At 29.4% G+C, this 23,342-nt stretch overlaps 1 protein-coding gene and 1 long non-coding RNA gene across 4 annotated transcripts; one reads left to right on the forward strand and one right to left on the reverse strand.

The window, feature by feature from the left end:
* Positions 1-4,718: 4,718 nt before the first annotated feature.
* LOC111034197 (UDP-glucose 4-epimerase-like) lies at positions 4,719-12,586 on the reverse strand. 3 transcript variants are annotated; one of them, XM_022315290.1, is made up of 7 exons: positions 12,178-12,586; positions 9,213-9,392; positions 8,144-8,262; positions 6,496-6,609; positions 6,202-6,381; positions 5,821-6,135; positions 4,719-5,223 (listed from the first exon to the last, which is right to left on the reverse strand). In XM_022315290.1, the coding sequence occupies exons 2-7, from the start codon at positions 9,343-9,345 to the stop codon at positions 5,014-5,016; spliced, it is 1,071 nt and encodes a 356-aa protein (XP_022170982.1). In that variant the 5' UTR covers positions 9,346-9,392; positions 12,178-12,586; the 3' UTR covers positions 4,719-5,013. The 3 variants fall into 3 exon arrangements, with proteins under 3 accessions (XP_022170982.1, XP_022170981.1, XP_022170983.1); XM_022315289.1 differs by lacking the exon at positions 12,178-12,586 and adding an exon at positions 9,943-10,070; XM_022315291.1 differs by lacking the exon at positions 12,178-12,586 and adding an exon at positions 9,649-9,678.
* Positions 6,616-23,328, forward strand: LOC111034198. The gene is made up of 3 exons (XR_002604500.1): positions 6,616-7,493; positions 21,480-21,651; positions 21,820-23,328. It is a non-coding gene; the product is annotated as an uncharacterized LOC111034198 (long non-coding RNA).
* Positions 23,329-23,342: the final 14 nt, after the last annotated feature.

Genomic DNA, 23,342 nt, shown 5'->3' on the forward strand with positions numbered 1-23,342 from the left:
TAGAGGTACTATATTTAACACATGTATACAAACTACAAATTGATAAACATTTAAAAAACATATTAATTAATTATAAATAATAATTTAATTGCTAATATTATATTTACTACGTCAGTACAATTTGTTGAAACATTATAATAGAAGTAAAAATTGTTTTTTAAAAAAAAAGGCGAGCAAGTGCTCTGCTGTACAGTGGGTGTTTAGTGGATCACTAATCACTATAATGGATGTGTCGGTATAATAATAGCATTAGCCTTTATTATTAAAAGTATATAACATTATGATATTATTTGCTTATCCCATGCACTCCATTGCCCGTTAAAAATGCCAACTCATATGAATAAAAAATTTTATTTGATATCCCGATCAATTAAGATTACGATTGAGATATATGTACTTTTATCGCTGTATAGTATATTGTTTATATCCTATTTACGAATGACAATAATGTTGGTGAGCACTGAGCAGTGAGCACTGTACAGTCTCAACTTGTGCAACTATTTTTTAGACTGCCCTTATTATTATCACCCGAAGACGTCGAAGACTATTTTTATAATGATTTGATGCCCATAAAACCTTGCTGCCCAAAATTGGATCAGTTCTTTGACTACGTTCATGATACCTACATACATAATGACAGACAGTAACTTTCCACCGAAAATTTGGGCTGGATTTGACAAAATATTGATAGGACTACAAATTGTTGCGAATCGTTCCATTTAAAGCTGAATAACAGAATAAAGAATTTACAAGTGCCCATCCTAATATATTTTATTTTATGGAGACTTTAAACCAGTGGCGCACACAGCTATTTTCAATGGGGGGGAGCTTACATATAAAAAATTATATACATATATATATTATACATTGATAAATCAAAATAATATGTTGTTTAACTAATATTTATTTTCATTATAAAACAATGTCTATTTTCCTGGGTTTTTGTCCCAACTCATCAATGACTTCTTCAGGAGTTAAATTTATATCACGGTAATACGGTATACCGATAACATGGTCAATCCATATCCATTTAATCTGTCCTGTGTAAATAATTATTTTTCAGTTTAAAATATAATGTTATAATATAATGGAGTATAATTTAGAATATCTCATATCTAATAATAATTATTATTAAATAATAACTTCGGTGACGACGGTCTTCTCGCCGTACATTTTTAATCGAAACTCTATTGTGACGGCAACACTGAAATTTAATTTTGTATTTATTTTTATTAGTGCTATTAATTTTTTTTTAAATTGTCATCATTTTTATTATACATTTTTAGTTTTTACGTAATTACGTAAACTGAAAAAATACTAAAGGGGGGGGGGGTTGAACACCCCCCTCCCCCGTGTGTACACCACTGCTTTAAACAGTATTCAGACATTAAATTATATTAAATTTCGAAGTAATAATACTAGAAAACTTACTAGCAAACAAGAAAAAAATAACAAATTCTTAGAAAATTGTATGACGGAGTACACTAATGAGAAGGTTACGCGAATTGAATACTTATACTTAAAGTAAGTTTGCTTCAAATTTGCAATTTAACGATTTTAAATAATTGTATTTATTATATTTTATTCTCTGTATTTTGTACCTACACACCTAGTGATGACTAGTTGACTTCCAAATCAACGGTTTAAAATTGTATACATTATTTCATTTTTTTAAAATGGGAATCGATTCGGCTTACTTTAATGAAATACCCTTTTCAAACGGGAACCAATTCGGCATGTGGGGTTGGAGCTCGGGAACAAATTCGGTATCAGCCTGTATCTTATGAACCGTGATACTTAGACGGTTCAAATTTCTACAGATTATGTATTTCTATTGCCACTACAACAACAAATACTAATAATAAAATAAAATAAATATTTAAGGGGGCTCCCATACAACAAACGTGATTTTTTACTCGTTTTTTGCTGAATATTTATAACGACAACAGGTAGACGCTTGAAATATTCACAGAATATTGATTTATATTATTTACTTCAGAAATAAGTAATTTTTTTTTCCTTCCTCGAATAAATAAATAAATTTAAAAAAGTTAATATTTAAGGAAGGATTCTTTACAGCAAATGTGATTTTTTCAATTTTTTTCATGGTATTAATAACAATAACAGGCAGAAACTTGAAATATTTAATTTAAAATTAAAATTAAAAATATATTCAACAGCACTGGGATACCTAGATACCCAGATAGCTCCCATACAACAGACATGACTTGTCGCCGTTCTCATAGATAATGGCGCGGAACCCTTCGTGTGGGAGTCCGACTCGCACTTGGCGGTTTTTTACTTATTATTTCTCCTATATCTAACAGCAACCATTTATAAACAAAAAATTCCTTCCTAAATCTCAAAATTCCTGTTTTGAGTAACACTCGGGGTTGGATGTACCGACTACCTAGGAATTGTGAATATAAATCATTCATTTAAATACACACAGAATATTTCATTAAAATCAGTCGAGCCGTTTAGGAAGGCATAGGACATTCAATTTTAGGTTCTGAGTGGAGTGATGAATGTATTAATTTTACAATATGTATTTTTATATTGTTTTTTTTTTGTGTCTGTCATCATGGTTTCTTGCAGTAAAAGTGCTTCGATTTTTTTCAACAGCGACTTTTCTGGTAAGAAAGTGAATCTAGATGGTGTATCGAGAGGTCAACATTTAAAATTCCCAATAGTTTTCAAAAGCAACAGAAAAAAAACCAAAAATTAAAGAAAAAAGCGAATTTTTAAGCAAAACCAGTTTTTGAAAAAATCAATTTTGATTTTAAGTGGAACTCTAAAAATTACCTTAGATACATGAAATGTTCACTGAATATTTGTGTGAGCATTTTCTATACACCATAGTCCATACAATTTTCAAAATATTTTGACAAGTGTTGAACTATTTAAAGGCATATAAAATTTTCGATTATTATTTTTTTTTTTGAAACTAATGTCGATAAAAATTTTTTGCTCGGTCAAAAAATGTGTAAACATAATACAAGGTTACTCGTAAGTTGTTCTTAATTAAAAATAAAAAAAAAATAAAACGTAAATCCACAATAATTTTGTCATGAGTTTGAATTCAGAACATTGACACAATTCGTAGAAATCATGAAAATGTGCAAATTATTTTAAGTATTACAAGATTCCTAATACATTTTTTACGTTCATCAAAAAAAAATGTCTATTGGAAAGTCAAATTAAATTTTGATGAGTGTTTGAAGTTGAAATTTTTAGAACATTGGATGTTCATTTGATTTCTCATGTAGGTAGCTACATTCTTATTTTGTTGTGATCCAAAAATAATACCTGTAGACGATTGAAATTTACAACATGTATTTATTTTATCAATTCATATACTCGATAACATTTTCTAAATATTTTGACTCGTTTTGAGTTGTTTACGGACATTTTCAATTTTCATTTTTAAAATTTTTATTTTAATAACTGTCAATATAATTTGTTGGGTCAAGAAGCTTGAAAATTAATCAAGGCACCTGATACATATTTAAAATATCAGTTAAAAAATATTAAAGATACATAGGCACGATTTTTTTTTTTACAAGCATTTAAATTTTGACAAAATGTATTAAATTCAAAAATTACAAATAATTTTATAGCTGAGGGTTGAACATTTAAAACCAAGTTCTAGGTTATTCTGTAACCAAAAATATCTAAAAATATATTATCAGTTTTTTTCTATGTTCAAATGTGGACAAAGTTACATATTAAATTACCAAGAATGATTCATGTTATTTTGTTGTAAATTAAAAATATTATTCGTGGGTACTTGAAAGTTTTGAAGAATAACATTAGATTTTATACACATAATTACTTTTCAAACGTACTTTTTTTTGGAAAAAATGAATTTAATTTACTATAGTACTAATGCTTAAAAGTAAAATGAATTACTTTAATCACAATACTATAGACTGACAGACCGTCTTGGCTCAGAATTATTTTTTGTATACAATGATTTTATATCATTGAATTCAAAATGTAACATCATCCTTTACAGTGACCCACTTGGAACCTATTGTACAGCTGAGCGGTACCGACTTACTTCTTAAATATGTAGATTGCTATAAAGTAATTTATTTTACTATTAATTGGTACAGTACCTATGTATCTTTTAAATTTGTTGTTAACACTGTTAACAGTGTGAACTACTAATGAGAAACCTTGTTTTAAATTGTCGATCTTTAACTAATACAATTATACATATTATGATAATTTACATATTTTTGTGATTTTAATAAAATCTTTCAAATTTTTAACTTTAAATGCTTTTAAAATCAATTGTGCCTATGTAGCTTTAATATTTTTGGACTGCTATTATAACAACTTATTCGGTTAGTCTTGTGAATAAAAATTGGGGTGGTCATATTGATTGTAAAAATTGTTATCCAAATCTAATATGGAAAAACAATATTTTTAGTTAAGACTTAGGCTGGGGCCCCTGCAGTCTATGGGCCCCAGTGATCGACACTCCCTCGTCCATCGTCGTACATTTAATTGTCCTGTATATTTGAGGCTTTGTTGACTACTCTACGTTGGGGTGGTGGTCCTGGCCACTAATTATAAACTAAAAAAAAAAAGCTCAGGGCTAACCTAACCTGGCTAGGCCGACACTGATTGTAGCCAATCATTAATTGTCAGCCCAAAGACCATAAGGAATGTCTTGAATGGAGAACTCATGTTACAAACAATACAACAAATATTCTAAATAGCATGGACTGCAGATTTGTTAATAGACATTTAAACATATTCATAGACCACAACTTATATAAATTTAAGAAAGTAATGTAGATTGAGAAAAATTATTGTTAGCAAAGTATAAGTAATAATATAATTTTACGTTATAACTTAGTTGTATTATTGTACAATACCTATATATTCTACAAATTAAATAAACAGAATTTAAAAATTTCCAAAAACATTATATAAGTAATAATAATTATGATTAAACAACAATAATAACTTGTTTACAATTTCAAAATAACCATATTATGATTATTTCTTAGTCGAAAAACCTTGGGGGTATGATGATTGCCATCTCCATGTATCTTCACACATTTCCTTCAAAGTTCTCTTAGCTTCCCATCCAAGATATGACTTTGCAAACGATGCATCACAGTAAGAAGAAGCACAATCACCCGATCGACGATCAACAATTTCATATTTTACTTTTTGTCCACTAACTTGACTAAACATATCAATTACCTGAGTAAAATAATTAGTAAACATGATTAAATTATATAATATAATGAAAATCGATACATTTTTTCAAATTCAATATTGTATTTTGTATATTTTCATAAAAATAATTTAGAAATGTGTCAAACTTGAACCTGAACTTAAAAATTTTCTCAAACTGTTTGAACTTAAACTTGAATTGTGTTTGCACTTAAACAAACATTTGTTTTTATTAATCTGCTGACATGTAAAAACATTTGAAATAGTTGGATTTTGCTTAATCTCTATAAATTATAATTTTTATTTTTTAAGTTTTCTTAAATGTATGAGGCTTGAATTTATCGCTAAATAACATGACGAATTTAAACATACAGCCAATTGTTACTTATAAGTTATAATTTAATAGTCTTTAACTATTGTATTATTTATAGCAATTGTATTCAATAATTGTGTTTGAGATATATGAAATCTAATATTAAGATATGATATAAGATATCATTATGAGGCAGTCTCTGAGTTACAATATAATTTTTAAGTTAGTTGGTGACTTTTTTCTATGTTATCAATTCAGCGTTTTCCATGTTTTTTTAAACACTAAATATTATTTGAAAAAATGTTCATTACTTGTAACACTGAATATCCATTTCCTGTCCCTAAATTTATGGCTATTGCTCCATTTTCATTAGCATTTTGTAACTTATGTAATGCACTAACATGACCTTCGGCCAGATCCATAATGTGAAGATAGTCTCTTACTCCTGTTCCATCAACAGTATTATAATCGTTACCAAACACATTTATACATGGCCGGTTTCCGACAGCTACTTGAGCAACATATGGCATTAAATTGTTTGGAATTCCAGTAGGATCTTCTCCTAAAGTGCCAGAAGGATGAGCTCCAACTGGATTGAAATAACGTAAAATAATCACAAACCACTCCTAATAATAAACATACATAAGAAGTAATAATGAATTTAATATTATTATGATGTTTGTAAAATATACTTTATCAGAATTGCATAAGTCTTGTATTATTCCTTCAATATAATATTTTGATTTAGCATATCCGTTGAGTAAATTTTGACCAACCGGGTGCGATTCAGTTATTGGTAGAAATTGTGGTTCACCATAAACTGTAGATGAGGAGGAAAATACAAGCTTCTTCACATTGTGTTCTTTCATAACCTATACATTAGTTTATTATTGGTCTACATGTTATACATCACAATATTAAAATATCTACTATTTTTATTCAGTTATTATTAAAGTAATTATTTATACTAGTTACACTTCACATACTTGAAATAAATTGATTGATCCTGAGACATTGACTCGATAATAAGTCAAAGGAATGATACATGATTCACCAACAGCTTTTAATCCAGCAAAATGAATAACACAACAGAAATTATGCTAAAAATACAATGAATGTAATTGATCATATTATGTAGAAAATATTAACTATAAAATTGTTAGTATTGATGCCGATAGTTAATTTATTTCATCACTTCAGCGTCACAGTTGATGCTCCCAACCTACACGCATCAATCTTGCTTTGTGTCCCAGCCTAACCAACAAGAAATCACTCACTTAATTACATTTCATTGCACACCGCCTTATATGGTAACAATCATCTTATACACAGAATACTACGCCAGTTTAAGAAATTAGTTTAGTTTTTAGGCTCCCATCTAAACCTTTTATTTGTATCTTACATCTTACACCTTATTATTATATATATAACCTGTAATTATATTTGTCAAATACATTATGGCAAAAAATAGCAAAAATAATTATATTCTTAGGGTCTTGGTCACTCATCATAACTATTTACTTCTTCATAAGATCCTACAAACTCACTCTGTTCCTGACAACACATTAAAACCTACCAATAGTTGCAGGATACTACTATACTATATGGTTGTGAAATATGAACTACCAATGAACAAGACAGAAGGAAGTTGGAAGCCATAGAAATGTGGATGTGGAGAAAATTGCTGAAAGTCAGTTGGACAGAAATGAAAAATAACATAGATGTATTAAACCAAGTAGGGACAAAAAAAATTATGTATAACATCATAAAGGAAAGAAGTAGAAGAATTTTCGGTAACCTGCTGAGGCATACTTCGTTTATGACAAATATATTTGAAAGTCAAATAAATGGACCCAAAGGGAGAGGCAGACAGGAAGGTATGTATTGGAGAAATGATAAGACAAACTGACTGCAACAGATATGTGGACATGAAAAGACTGGCTATTAACACAGAGGAATAGAGAACCAGATTTGCAACGACAAGGTAAGGCTTTTAGTAGAAGACAAATTAAGTTAAAAAGTAAAAAAAAATTAACTTTTTAACTAGTTAATGCCCACCTTTGGCTATAGCCACTTCCATTCCCACATGCTCAGGACTGATACCCCATGATTACCTATATTTTTGTATTTATATATTATTTATCTATACTCTTCTACAACTGTTTATCTTAAGTATTATATTTCTTTACCACATTGTTTGGTATTTGCCATTTATATTCCAATAAATAAATAAATGACAAACAAAGGCAAACAGCTTAAATATAAAACCAACTTTTACTGTTCGTAATTTAACATCAAAATGAATTTGTATCTTAGAAATAAGAAATTTAAAAATTAATTCTGATATGTAGTGAGAATATTAAAAATGGTTTTACTCTTTCTACATAAGTAACAATAATTAGTTAGGTTTATAAAGTAATAGATAAAATGAATTAATGAAACATTAAACGGCTTGGAATGGCATAGTTTTTGGCTTCGGTTACATATGTCTTCCGAGTGCCAGAACCAGCCATTGTCACTAGTTCCCAGATGGGTAACCACCCAGGTTCTTAGTGATAAATTTTTTCTACATACATTCTCCATACAGTAAAAATTGACTAATAACCATGCAGTTGATGCCATAAAAAAACTAACCTTATCAAATACTTTGGAGAGTGAATCGTAATCCAAGAGATCAACGTTATAGAAAGTGACAGGCTTCCCAACTAATTTTTCAACTTGCGAAATAGGAACTGGATTTTCTCCTTCATTTCCTATATTAATAATGTTTAAAAAACATTTTTTAAATAAACATTTAAAATAGGATACAACAAATTGTTAGTTATATTTAGAATTTTGTGAATCAGCGTTGGGAAAATTCACTAAAACACTGAACTCATTCAAGTAACTAAATCAATATGTAAAAGTGAACTTGCAATAGAACAAAAATGTAAATGATTTGAACAGCTTGAAATCATATAAGTTCTCTTCGAATATGAATTTTGTTCACATTCTATTTGAAAAAATAAATGAATGATGTTTATCACTATCAATATCATTCATTAATTATAAATATGAATTTTCCACACACTAAATCCACATGATTTAGATACAATATACAAATTAAGAGCAAGCATAATAAATAATAGTATAGTTTAGAAATTAGATTAGATGTAAAAGCATGAAAAATAGTTATAATTGACTCCATTCTGATGCTTACAGCTTACCCGATTGTTGGAAATATATGGGTATATGACTAATATAACCATATAGATATTCACTTATTTAAATATTATATTTTATTGGGAAATGAAAATGTTATAATAAAGTTTTAAATACTTAGTATAAATTTAATTTAAAAACTATAAAATCTACTTTTATTGCATTTGGCGTATTCGCATATTATAGCAAATGTGTTAATTGATTTGTTAGATACATTATAATAATAATAATTTAAGATTTAAATTACCTATTAAATAATCATTTTTTTTTTGTCACAATTAATGTCTTAGTATGATTTAAACAATGCAATAAACTAATAACAAACCATAAAAAAGGTTCCATTATTAAAAAAATATAATTATGATTAATATTATATAACTGCATAAATAATATTTTTAAGAACGAATCTGTACCTATTATTAAAATTTGACAAGATAAAAATAAAAATAAAAATTCTCGTTATATAGTTTGACACATATTAATAAAATGTAGTATAACATACCTTTACATGCATTTGACAAATTATCTAAGACCACCACCTCATACCCGGATTCAATTAAAGGTATAATAGTATGGCTACCAACATACCCTGCGCCACCAGTTAACAAAACACATTTGCTTTTTGTACTATCCATTTTGTGAATAACTATTGTAACCGGGAGTATTTTTTACCAACAAAATTCTAAAAAAATAAAATAAAATTATTTTCATTATTTTCATTTAATACAATCTATACAGACTGAAAGACTGAAGTGTAAAAAAGGTGAAAACCAAACCCTTTTATAGTGGTATTATTCTGGGTTCTACCTTAAGATAGTTATGTAGATGGTAAATATTAAATTCAGAATCAGAAAATATAGGTATATAGAGTAAAATGAAAAACAGTTATATGAAAATATTTTAAAAGCCTACTATTTATTATCACAATGATTACTAACATTAAGTTAGCTCTTTCCACAATTATATAAGGTAGTATAGGTATAAATGTATTAACTACAATTGAAACAGAATATTTTAAATATAAATATAGCTAGTTTTAATTAAGTTATTTTAATATATTTTTTTTTCAGTGCATTTTTAGTTTTTTAAATCTTTATTTTTTGATAACCATTAAATTTAAAGTAACAGAAGTACACACCAATACTTCAATCTATATTTAAAAAATAATTTAATTACATATATAAAAATAATATTGTTAATAACTAGTTAAAATTAAAATATAAACATTTTACCTTACAACACAGAAACAGAAATTTTGTTTAAGTAGTGCCAAGTCATTATATTGAACAGGATAGCTGTGTTATAAGTAATAAAACTATTATAGAGTATAGATAAGATAAACTCAAATTTCAAGGACATAAATGTATACATGACGTCAATGATAAATTATTGACGGCATAAACATAAAACTTACTATACATCAATAACAACTAATTATGTAGATATATTGTTAAGTATTTTTTTAAACGTATGGGATGTATATGACCTTAATTGGCTCTATTTACATTTATACCTGCATTTCCATTTAACTAAAATAGAGATAAAATATATTTTTCTATACGTACATCACTAATTTAATATTTAAACATAGGGTGATACATCAAGCATATTCACCTTTATATTTCTTTTAATAATGCATTTATATTAATTTTTACTTGAAATTTATGGTGTATACCTACTTGACATTATTTTCAATCATTTAATTTTTATTATACCAATGAAACACTGTCTTGTAGCCAGTGGTGTGGTAAATAGGGTTTTATGGCGCTTAGGCCTCATGGTGGATATTTTTTCGGAGGGTGGTATGGTTAGATTCATTTAAGTAACCAATAAAAACAATAACATGAAACAAGAATTAAAATATTTAGTCATATAAAAATTATATACATTATATAGGTATTATATTAACGGGATAAAGAGTGGGCAGGTACTGAAATATATGGTGTGCATCATAGTTTATAAATGTTTCCACCACCACTGCCTGTAGCTATATACACTATTTTTTCAATTGAGAATCAATCTGTTTCACTGTAAAATATTAAGCAAATAAATTGGCATAAAATTGTTTAGCTCTCATGCAATTTTTAAATTTTTTTTTATTTATTCCTATGAAGCTTTTGATGATCAAATTAAGGTGCTACTATAGAATTTGTTGGTCTGACTTGGTTTAGGAGTTATGGCTGATTGAATTAGGTATTGAAATATTGTGGTGCAATGGGTTACACGAGCTTTAGACAATTCATGACAATTCATTAGTTGGGTGTATATTTGACTATAACAATTAAAAAAAAAAATCACTGGGAGCTAACTAGAATTGTTTAAGTTATAAATAATTAAATACAGTCAAAACTCTTTATAACGAATCTGAAGGGACCAAGAGATTTCTTTCGTTATAGAGAGTTTTCGTAATAGAGAGGGTTTAAAAAAAACAAAATTTTAATTATTTATGGATAAAGGTATGTACCTATGTAATATTATAAATCAAACACATCATTATTTTTAAAAATAATGAAAGAATGTAATCGTTCTTGGAAATCTCGGCATTATTGCCGATTATTTTTATAGTTTATATATGTAATAGATACGATAACACGTAAATTGTATTATGAAACATAAAATATTGTTTCGTTATTGAGAGTGACTAATACGTAATAGAGAATGAACTATCTAATGGGTTATATAGCAAACCAACCATTATTATGTAATGTTTACGTTATATAGAGTTTTTCGTTGTAAAGAGTTTCGTTATAAAGAGTTTTCACTGTATATAAGATCAATGTTGTCATATTGAATCTAGTATTTATTATACTCAGACAAGTTTTTACAAATTATTAAATGTTGTTGCATATTAATTATTATAGTTTTGAAACCAACATGCCCTTATAATTTCCAAACCTACTAACAGATGTATTATACTTAGTAATTTTATAGAATATAACAAGTAGTTAATATACGGTTAATTATAGTTTATTATTTCAAAAACTAATCATTCAAATTTCAATTTAGATACATAAAAATGATCAAGTCATCTGCTTGACAATTTGCAGAAAAATAATTTGGCATCACCACATGACACTCTTTTAAAATGGAATAAAAAATTTAAATATTTGAAAATCTGGTTCTTAATTAAAATTGAAAATTCTCAAAATCAGAATTTAAACAAATTTATAATTAAGGTGTTGAGCATGCCTAGTGAATCACAATGTATATAATATAAATATTAAATAATACTTTACAGCTTTAATGTTTATTTTTTATTTTTTGATTCAACCAAATTTTTGATTTTTAGATAATAGTAAAAATATTAATGATAATTAGATGTACATTTTTAGAAAGTTAAAAGCAAAATGAACAAAATAAATTATTTGTTAAAAAATTACTAAAAAAACATAATTAAAATATTTAATACATTGATACTAGGTAAGCTTCTGGAAATCCGAAGATTTACGAAAAATAGATGTACTCACGTAGAATCCCTGAGGGTGACAACGAAACAATTATGACATTTAAAACTGGAAGTAGCACACGTTTTATCCATAACGCCCAAAAGCGAAACAAATAACATTAACAGCACTAAACACGAGTAGGCCGTGGATTATGGAAATCAATTAACCATTTAATCTTTTATCTGTGCCATTACCTATAATAGTCATTAGTATTTTGTAAATATTAAATGGCGGTGAATAATTTGTGATAGTGACATGTAAACACTGAATACCGAGATACTGGAAGATACTCTAACTTCTAAAACCACGGAACATTATATTGATAATAAACGTTAAAATATTTTAAAATTTCATATAATTTTTTAATGAATGTCGATTATCCTATACTATATCTGGATTCTGGGCACCGCACCACTACGGTAAAAAATATTAAGATATTTTGCTGTTATAGAATAAATATCGAATATGATAAATTTATGGTTGACTGTTATAATCATTCGTGTGATTAGATAACGTGTTATCATAAATGGTGTGAGAATCGTGGTATCATCATAGACTTTAATACTTATTAATTATTAATAATATCTTATAGATTCCAAGTACTTTAGTCTCCACCACGATTTAAGATATCGTGGTCTCCACCAGACTATATCACCTCTTTCGGTTAAAGCATTATTTCGTTTTATTTTAGTGTATACGAAATTTAAATCTTTTAATAATAATTTCAACGATGAGCGTGAAAAATTTAACAAGCCAGGATCGTCGTTGATTGATATCATAATTTTTTCAAAAGTTGGAATTTCTCTTTGATGCCAAAAATCGTGTATTTTTCGTCGAATAGCATTTTTGTCAAATTCATTAACTTTTTCGGTTAATTTTTCGTCTTACTTTTTTTCTATTAGGAGAAGAAATCGTACCTTTTCTCCGATATTTGGATAAAGTCGTTGTAATTGTGCGTTGACCAATTCCGATTTCTTGGGACATCGATTTGGTCTATGTATTTAAGGTGTCGTTCAACTGGCAGTGTGGCTTGCTCGGTCATTTTTGATATATACAAATTGATGATCATTTGTCTCTGTTGACAACCAATAAACTGAAAAAAATACACACATATTATGATAATATTATGTATACCTACAACAAAATATACGTGTAATTATTGCAGTCTATACATTAGATTCTGAGTGGAAAAAGAAATGTTTACAGGGTTAATAAATATTTCATAATGTTTTTATTGAAAAATATACGTTACATTACGAGAAAAAAACAGTGTTACATCAGTTTCGTTCAAATATTTTTGTAAATAACACTGAAGCTCCGCTTAGAAAAGTTCTACGGAAGATATTACAAGCAGTTTATTTATAATTCAATACATCAAATTATATCTGAAGAGCAATGTATTACCCAATGGGTACTGTCTATGGACTATAATGGCATGGTGAGAAATGTAATCCCATCCCTAGGTTTTGGGAGGCCCTAAGCAAAATATTCCAAAGGTCCCGGAAAACAGCTTTTACAAATAAACAATGAATACCAAAAATACTCATTTTATTCGCCTCTTTAAGAGGTTTTACATTAGGGTAAATATAAAATACCTACAATCATTTTGTTTTGGATCACAACAAAATAAGAAAATCGGTGCATGAGAAATCGAGTGAATATCCAATGTCAAAAAAATTCAATAACACTCATTATTTAATTTGACTTTCCAGTAGAACATTTTTTAAAACTTTGGACGGAGAGCGATGAATGTATTGATTTAAAGAGGTATGCTTTTTTTAACTTCAATATGTTTGCCAATGGGAAAGTGAATCTAGTTGGTGCTTCGGAAAGTCAATAGAGTAATATCCCTAGAAGTTTCCAAAAACGATAGTACCTATAGTTATAGTGTACTCATAAAACGTAATATAGAAAATCGTTTCACAAAATAGATGTTTCATTTTATGAATGGAATTAATAAACTTAAGTAGATATACAAGAGTACGATTGAGTCAAACGAACATATTATATAGGATCGGGTTTACTGTTATATGATAATTTATAAATTACTTTAACTGTAGAAACCACTAGAAATTTTCACCAAATATTTATAATAGTATTTTCTACTCATGATATAATTTTCAAAATATGTTGGCTGTTTAATGTAAATGACATAGAAGTTTCACATTTTCAACTTTTTTTTTAGATTTTTGTATGATGACATTTTTGTTAAAGCTTGAAAATGTAAACATGTATAATACAAGCTTCCTCAATTCTTCATAAATTGTTCTTGCCATAAATGAAAACTATCATAAGTACAAAGTTACAAGATATTTTGTACCTATATAAGCGTATAAATTTTAACGCAACATTAGATACAAGCATGAAATACGAGTATGTGTGAAACAGTGGTTTCTCATCAAACAATTTTTTGTAAACAATTATATTTTCAATATATTCAGACCAATTTTAAGCTATTTATAGCCTATAGGCTTTGATATTTTAGTTTTTTTTCCCAGAAGTGCTATTTGGTGAGGTGGCAGGGTATATTTTAACACAACTACTTTTTCTAGCCAATACAACTGCCATACAATTTACAAATGAGAAAATGACCTAAAACTATAAGTTACATAAAAAATTTTTATAATATTATACAAAATTTTTTTTTCCATTTACCGTTGGCAATGTTTGAACGTTCAGGGGCGAATACAATTGTGTAAAGAGGGGGTCAGACCTCCCATAGGCCTTATTTAAACATTTTATAAAATAATGTTCTTATAGTGTTAGGGGCTTAGGGCATTACAAAGAAACAAAAAAAAATGGCTATGGATTCTTGTAAATTTTTATTTTGTCACTGTCCCATCCAACAGACGGTACACTATTACACAAATGACTAATCAGTATTCAGAAATCAATAATTTATTTCATAAATATAATATTATGACGCCTGCATGTCTGTGTGGCTAATAATACATTTTCATAAATTAGAAAAAGTTTTAAGAAATAATAACATAATGCTCAAATAGATTTTAAGCATTTAAACTAAAATATTATTCATTTTGTATTATTATAGACAATTATGGATTTATGGACACACCACATAACCACATATACTTATCAAATATTCCAATTAGTGCTGAAGAATTGATTGATGAATTGACGTAAAAAAAAAGAAATTACATTTTGTAATATAAATTATAATTGTTTGTGGTTTTGAAATGTATTAAATATGTATGTTTTGTTGTTTATTAATTTACAAGCAGGTACATATAGGTTTAAATTGTTTATAACATGAAAAATTTTTTTTCGGTGGTGCTCTTTTTTCGATAAAATTTACCCAAGGTCCTCCGCTGTAAATATCTCGAAAATAATACATAAAACAACACTTAGTCTTGTTGATAGTCAGTTGATTCGATCAGTCCGAATCAGAATACACGAAATATACTTTTTTGACAAGATTCAATTTGAAATAAACAATAATTACAATAAATTATAAATAATTTTTTATGAGTCATGGTGTCTCGGAATGTGCCCTTAGGGCACCGCAGACCACAGTGCAAAGTTTGGAAATCGCTGGCACTAAGGTTCTTACTATAAGTTGTTAATTATTGATTTATGCATAATTAACCAAACCATATAGTACTTAGGTATTTGTCGACCGCGGAAAACGTTATATATTCCCGAAACAGCTCGTAAATTGTGTTAACTTATCAATTGATGAATATTAAAGATTGATGTTTTCACATGTTATTATTTCAACCTTAGATCATATTATACTAGTATGGTACTATGGTCAGTGGCGTGCCCAGGAAATTTCAATCGGGGGGGGGGGGGNAAAACCATTAGATTAAATTATATTTGCAGTTTATACTTTATATACAGCGAGGCCATGTGCATCATGAGTCAATATTAAAATTTAAAATTGGTGTGCATGCATTTTTGATGAATTTTCATTACCCATCCTGATATACAATCGTTATTCCATCACCCGAATAACTAAAAATCGTAATATCAAAAATATTCTTACAAAATATGTTGATGATAGGGAATTTAAATATTTGAAAATAGAACTAAAAAAGTGAAATAACTTATTACCGGACACTTGCTTTCATTGCAGTTGTATCCATTATTCAGAGGATTCCTTCTGTAAAAGGTTTGTAGTTTGGTCTTAAAAATACGTTCACTATTTGGAGGTTTTCACTATTATTCGTTGGGGCAGAATCAGTGTATATGTTTAAAGAGAAGGAATATCTGCCCATTTTAGATAATCGTTTGCTTCTCTTAGCGTTTTTATTTTATGTGTTTGTTATTGAAGATGATGTTGTGTTTTATCCCAACATTCAAATGTATTATATCAGGAATTTCAACCTACTGTAGGAGCCGGCAAAACTAAATAATATCTGGTAGACCCGTACTGCAATTAAGATAAAGATAAGACGTCACTCAGACGTCTTGTGTCACTTAGAATAACTTGCTTGTAGCGTCGTAGCTATCGAACAGCCGACACCGCTCGGCGCATTACATTACGGTTATTTATTATAATCAATAAACGAAATAACATAATTTACACCGAAGTACGAATTTTATAAAATATTCTCCTCGACCCCAACATTTGGTCCATTCGTCCGCATAAATTGTAAATGCTAAATAGCAGCAAGTACATCGAAAAATGCACACGGTGAACTTGTAAAGTGTTTCGAGTGCGTTTAAAACAGTCCGAGTTCATTTCCACCAGTTCAAAGAGTCAGGACATCAACGCTCATAACAGAACAAGGACAACATTGATGAAGAAACCACCATAATTCGAGGCACGGCTAGTCGGCAGCTATCATTGGAGAATATGCAGGAATTGTACAGAATTTAAGGTAAGAGAGTCACATTATAACTTTTTCCTTCCTTTTTCCCTCAAGCCATACCAATAACAGAAAAATAAAATTCCCGATAATTGCACGGAAATAAAAATTAACGATATCAGCATAATCAAGTGGAATTTGAGCGCAACAGCGCAAACTGTACGATAATAAAGGCAGATAATAGTTCAGGTATAAGCCAATTATCAGTGTATCCACGAATATGTCGGACGACCCAATCCATCGATACGGAGCGGCACATTAAAAGGCAGTTTCACAAAATTCCTAAAATTCTTACAAGATTTCTACGTATCGCAAATTCACGTAAGAAAACAAAAAATTGAAGAATGTTGGGAATTTGGGATGAATTTCAAAATATACAGTCCACTATAGACATCATAGTCACAGATGAAGCAACTGCTACAGCCGATGAACACTATCGTTTTGAATTCAAAGATTTGTATTTTCAAGCTATCGCAGACAGCGGAAAAATGTTATCTAAAGCCGGTTATAACGTGAACCAGAATATAACTAGCAACAGTAACAGTGAAAGACCGGGAAGTACATCCAGCAGTCATCAAGTGTCAATAGTAAAGTTAGTAGCGCTAAACGTACCCGAGTTTAGTGATAACTATAAGGAATGCTTAACCTTTAACGATATATTCATAAGCGCTTATACATTCGAATGAAGCTTTAACAGAAGTTCAAAAGTTATTCTACCTTAAGGGCTCACTGTCTGGAGACGCAGCCGAAGTTGTAAAATGCTTTGAAACATCCGCAAACAACAATCAAATTGGGTTGGATTGTTTAAACGAACGATTCAATAACAAACGAATCATGGTAAAAGCTCATCCAAAGGCGATTTTTGACTTAGAAAGCATAACAGAAGAATCATTAAAAAGATTGAGGTAGTTCGTCGACAAGCTGCTCGGCCACATAAAGGCACTAGAAGTGATCAGCTACAACCCTATGTCGTGGGGCCTGATGTTATTAAATATTATCTCAATAAAGTTCGCCAAGGCCACATTACGGGAAATTACGGAGTCCCGAAGGTCGAAGAATTGATAACATTTTTAAAGACCGAATCTTAGAATTGATCGAAAATGCTCAAAGCTTACACGGATTTGGAAACGAGCTGTCGCAAAAGTCATTAAGAATAAAAACCAGACATTATTTTCCCACACTACGGTAGTAAAATTCAAATGCTATTTCTGCGAAGAGCCTCGTGCAATTTATAAATGTAAACAATTTTTAGATCTAGCAACGCTAGAGAGACGTGAAAATGTTATCAAATTAAAATTGTGTACTAATTGTTTATCAAAGCATAAAGAAAATAATAAGTGTAAGTCAAAAGGGTGTCGAAAATGTAAAGAACACCACAACACTCTCTTGCACGAAAACGCTACTGAACAAAACGTCGAAACTGCACCATCTACATCGATAAATGCACTTGCAGCTAGCGCATCGGGTAATTAGGTTTTGTTATCTACGGCAATAATAAAAAATTATAGTAATTCGAACGAATCATTTTTAGCTCGCATGTTACTCAATTCTGCTTCTCAAGGTAATTTCATCACGAACAATTTAGCAAATAAATTGCTACTCACGAAATATAAATTTGATTGCGCTATTTCTGGAGTGAATTCGGCCGAATGCCGGGTATCACACGTAGTCACTGTGGAAGTGAGATCGCGCTCCGGCGCATATACGAGGTCAATCAACTTTATGACATTTCCAAAGATAACGTCCAAATTACCGACCAGTCCAATATATTTGAACAACTCGTACACAATATCGGAACATATTATAAAGTTCGCAGATCCCGCGTACGCAAAGCCCGGAGAAATTGATTTGCTATTAGGCGCTGAAGTATTTTTTGATACGCTTTGTGCCGGTCAATATAAACCAATGGTGAACGGACTTATTTATCAGGAAACCGCCTTTGGATGGGTGGTCACGGTATCTGTACAACAGTACGCGCGTGACGTCAAGCAAACATTTGTCGAGCAGACGATACGTAGTGATTGCCAGTGGTGTGCCCAGGAAATTTCAATGGCAGGGGGGATATATGTTATAAATGTTTTGGTAAAAGTACATTTAAATTAATATAAAATAATTAAATAAGTTGAAGTCAACAAAAAAAAGTCAATGGGGGGGATATAACCCCTAACCTCCCCCTCCCCTTGGGCACGCCACTGACTATGGTAGCGGATTTATATGCCATAGGTAGCATAATATATGATCTAAGATTTGAATGGTTTGTATTGTTTGTAATGTGTATCCTATTGTTATTGTAATTTGACACAGCCAATGAAATAATTAATGTATTATGTTTGATAGAAAATAGAAACAGCTAATTTAGTCATGTATAAAAATGTCTACAAGTTTTTAGGTGTTTCTGTATGAGTGTGAATGTTACTGTGACAGATTTGGGGGCAAAGAGCCACACGGCCACATGACTTATTTTGGTACACCCGCTTCTTACAAAAAAAAAAAACAAATAACCAAGGTCTGATACACCTATGTTCTGCGGTATTAAGTATTAATCAATCTGTTTTCACCGTATACAATGATTTATCATTGAAATCAAACTAAAAATCGTAAATAAAATACCTACTTAAATAGGCGTAACATGACCTTAAAGATAGGGTGGGGCTTCAGCCCTATAGCATTTTTATAATAAGTAAATTAAGTTGGGAGGAGGCTCCACCCTACACCCCTAAAACACGTTACTTAAATTAAAATAAAATATGTTTGATGAATATTTTATTTTATTATTATAGGGTGTGTACAGCATGAATCTTAAAAAAGGGGAAAGAGGAAGTAAACATTAAATTATTAAAATATATTATTTTATAATTTAATTTTCTTAAAATATAAGTGAAAGCTAAAGAATTTATATGGGTAACATACTAACATTATAATAATACACTTTAGTCAATAGTCAATACAGTTTAAGCGTTCAGTTGGTATAAGTAAATCTTTTTAAAGTGTCTTCTTTATTTAGACCATTTGATGAAGAGATTTCTTTCAATAGCCGTAATAAACTGAGGGAATAGATCTGGCATTGTTGAAAATGTTCTCACTAGATGCAGAACTTGTTCGGTATAGAAAGTGATAAATGTAGCATTTCATAAAAATTTGGAAAACAGATTTTTGAACAATATTCTTTAGCCACTTTTTAATCCTTTGATAAATGTAAATCTTTTCTAACAATTAATTATCCAATTCAAATTTCTGATTTTAATTCAATTTCATTAATATAATAAATCCTGAAATCCTGAAATTAAAATTTAACTAATTTATTAATTATTATAATAATAATAACGATGTCGACCAGAATACGAAGTACACGAGTACACAACCGTTGTAGTTATTAAGATTGAAGGACGACGATAATATAATAAATTAGTATAAAATCTAATTCTGTTTTTAGTAAGACCCCTATAAGCGGTCGGCAGGCACGGCGATCGTTGTCTTGTTACTCGTTAGTCGTTATCACATTAAGGCTGGGGCTATACACGGCGTTTTCCGACGGACTAACTATAGAATGCGTATCCAGGGCCGTATTAGGGCACAGGCACTAGGGGCACTGTGCCAAAAGGCCTACGAACATTTTAGGGCCTACGAAAATGAAATGTATGGCTACGATTTTTCTGTAATTTTTTTTTTTTATTTTATTTATATTTTATATTTACACTCAATGTTCGTTATCGTAATTCGTAATAATTACTTATTGAAATCAGATTGGATAAACCATAAACCGATAAAATGCATACGGTAACGGGCAAACGATTGTGTATGAATGTTGGTATGATCCACGATATATATATATATATATCCACGAATGAAACCACGATTACTGTTTAGAGTATTTAGTCTGAGTATATTTTTAGGAAATAATATGAAAATAATATCTTTTACGGAATATAAATAATAATTATCGACAGCGGACACACATGCACACACATCATTCATCAATAGGGCTCGGAAGTTGATGACCTTAAAAACATCAAAAAATGACCTAAAAAAATGCAAAAATGACAAAAAATGTCCTTAAAAAATTACAAATATTGGTTTTAAATTTATACAAGTACATTTTTTTAAATATTTTACTCTATTTTACTATAAAATTCTATAAACATTTGTCAAAGCTTACAAATTGCTCAAAATATGACATAAAAATTACAAATAATGTCCTCAAATATAAAATAAAAAATAAAAAAATATTTGTTTTATAAATTTATCAAACATTACAAATTACACAAAAATCATTGCATTGTATAATTAGAGAATTTTGAGATAATGCATAGACAAGAAACGATAAGAAGTGAAAATGACTAAAAATGTAGGAAAATGACCTAAAAATTTCAAAAAATGACTTAAAAAGTAATACTAATAAAAACTAATAAACATGACTAATAAACACCAAAAAATGCAAAATAAAAATTATTTATTTAGATTCAGATGCTAATGAAAAACATTTGTGGCCAGGTGAGCATCATCTAAAAAGTTTAAAAAAAAAATGCAAAATACATCAACTACGGAAGCCTTATTCATCAATTTTCAATATATTGCATGATAATAATAAGAATAATAAGAATTTTATGCGGACATGCGGGGACATGAATACATGATCGGTCGGCCAGGAAGAATATGCAAAATGGTATAAAATAAGTTGCTTTTTATGATTTTTGGTAATTTAATTTTAAATAAAAGTAATTTGAGTAAAATAAAATGTATTTTTGGATGTGTTAAAATTGTTATCAGATAAAGTTATAATTATAAAAGTTAATATTTGATTTTCATGTTGTAAATATTTTCGTTTTTAAAGGCTAAAACACTGAGATTCAACACTACCTCTCCCTAACATAAGGTTCCATAATCATTTAAATACTGAACACTATAGGACCGTATTAGCACATGGGTAATAAAACACTGTGCCTAGAGCCTACGATAGTGTTAATCCGGGCCTGGCCGTATCTGCCGAGCGTATTCCGCCGCGGATATGTGTTCAATATCTAAAAAAAAAGGTAAACCGCATAATTATTAACTATTGTATTAATAATATAAATATTGCATTATCGCATTCGAATAGTACAAATTAATAATAGACGCTCATCGATCGATCATTTGCAGTAGTCAGTTCGTAAGACTATAGGTCTATCGTTTACATTATGCCCGTATGCCGATAATTACACCAGCGTGCAGCGCTAATAATTAATAAAATCACAAGTTTATACTTTTGGGGGACGAGTATTTTTGTGTTTACTTTATTGATAACTTTTAAGTATGTAGTAAAAACTACATGACATGATACGTCATACACAAGTTCATCAAATACATTAAAAACAATGTCCCAGATGTTTATAAAAAAAATAAAACGATTTACCAGATGTTGATAAAAAAATAAAACGATTTTTTAAATTAAAATTTATAAATGTTGTTATTAGCTATCAGCCGTTGGTAGGAGTAAAGGAATTATGACATGGTGGCTAAATTAGTCCCCTTCTACTTACGCGTATGCCTACTTATATAGTTATATGGAGTAGAGCGACTTCAAAGGTTTTTTTATTCAAACAGAAATACTAATTGAACAATTTTAGTTCGTACTCAACAAATTATTTATTGACCATTACTGTGGTCAGTGATCTATTCAATGACGATTGACGAGTGCACTCAAAATCTACTATGCAGCAGAGCTAGTTCTTAATTTTTTTTGTTTCTTGTAATCACTAATGGCAGTGCCGTAGCAGTTAATTGTTTTTCTTTAGTTTTTGTAGAACAAGAATACGTATTATTTGTTACTCAATGACACAGTTGTTCATAAATGTTGCTGCCTTGAAACAGTACTACTACTGTTTTGAAAATGTCACCCTAGGCGTCAGCATAAATGTCACATACCCCTTGAACCGAGCCTGTAAACTGAGTAATTGAATGGGTTTGGGAATTGGGTACAGTAAGCGACTTCGTAGGATATACCTAATATTGTATTGATGCGAAACGATATGGGTTTGGAGTGTTTGGACGCCAATGCAAGTACCTATCATGTTTTTAAATTAATTTTATTCCATTAGTCGACATTCGACTGTAATCAATAGTACGCTGTATGAAATAATTAATGCACTTCCTGAGAATATTATTATTGACTTTCGTAGCTCAAAATCCCGAGGGACCTTCCCCTAATTACTTCGTTATTTCTATCATAAATAATATTATAGTCTTACTGCTTCAAACCTGATAATGGCCAAGTCTATAATTACTACCTTTTCCACAGTATACTCATTTTTTAATTTTTTACTAAATTGTGTGAAAAGGAAATATTATTTATTATCTATGTAACTACGGAAAAATATT

Source organism: Myzus persicae, unplaced genomic scaffold (genome assembly GCF_001856785.1).
Source record: "Myzus persicae strain clone G006 unplaced genomic scaffold, MPER_G0061.0, whole genome shotgun sequence".
Taxonomy (NCBI): Eukaryota; Metazoa; Arthropoda; class Insecta; order Hemiptera; family Aphididae; genus Myzus; species Myzus persicae.